General features: G+C 42.3%; 1 protein-coding gene across 1 annotated transcript in view; it reads right to left on the bottom strand.

Moving 5' to 3' along the window:
• LOC106820212 overlaps positions 1-934 on the bottom strand; it is a 17,927-nt gene that overhangs the window by 10,404 nt on the left and 6,589 nt on the right. Inside the window, exons 5-6 of the mRNA XM_014824753.1 lie at positions 731-874; positions 31-134 (exon numbers count right to left, since the gene is read on the bottom strand). Coding sequence (XP_014680239.1) covers positions 31-134; positions 731-874 — 248 coding nt within the window. The remainder of the gene's footprint in view (positions 1-30; positions 135-730; positions 875-934) is intronic.

Genomic DNA, 934 nt, shown 5'->3' with positions numbered 1-934 from the left:
AGCATATATAAGCATAGGAAGTCTATATACCTGATAGATATCCGCGTGCTGACATTTCCAGACAACTTGTCTTTCCTCTGTGCAGGTCCGGAATACGTCCGTCCTTCTCCAATCTGGCTGCCTGTGTTCACATTCTATAAACGGGAAAAGGGAGTAAGACATAGAGAGGGGGAGAGAGAGGGGAGAGAGAGAGGGAGAGAGAGAGAAAGAGAGAGAGAGAGAAAGAGAGAGGGGGCGGGAGAAAGAGAAGGAGGTTTTAACGACAGTAGCAGGAACCCGAGCGTTTTTGCATGTAGTGTGAAAAACACGCGCGGAAAACAAATACAACGTGTCGTTTGATGACCGCAGTGATGCCATCTCACACTGGCTCATCTTCCGTGTTTGTACATGCGCACTAGCCACCGCGTATACATATCAGACAGACTTTAACACAGCACTGAATTGCTGACACCGTCACCGTACATAAACCGTAATCGGAAAATCGGAAAAGTACCCTGCTCAGTAAACGCAAGTTAATTCATTATTATAAATGACAACAAAATAAGTAGAAATTAAATCGGCTTATAGTACAGCTCACCTGACTAACGGCGCCGATTTGATTGGGTTTGTAATTAACATTGTGTATTAAATTACTCCCACCATAACCATACGTAAACCGTAAGTATCCCCTCCAGTAAACGCAAGTTAATTATTATTATGAATAACAATACAATAAGTAAGAATTGCTCACCTGTTTAAAGGAGACAATTTGATTGGGTTTATCGAGCTTGCAGCTGACAGGATAAGCGCGATCTGTTCCCGTGAGAATGTTACCGGGCCGTGACGGCATCACGACAATGGCATTCTTAAACGTGTAGAAGTTCTCGCCAGGTTGCTGTATATGAAAATATTATATCTATCATATCAGAAGAGAATAAAAACTTGTTTTATTGAT

Source organism: Priapulus caudatus, unplaced genomic scaffold (assembly GCF_000485595.1).
Source record: "Priapulus caudatus unplaced genomic scaffold, Priapulus_caudatus-5.0.1 Scaffold41, whole genome shotgun sequence".
Taxonomy (NCBI): domain Eukaryota; kingdom Metazoa; phylum Priapulida; class Priapulimorpha; order Priapulimorphida; family Priapulidae; genus Priapulus; species Priapulus caudatus.
The sequence above is the reverse complement of the archived record's forward strand: the minus strand, read 5'-3'. Positions and strand labels throughout refer to the sequence as shown.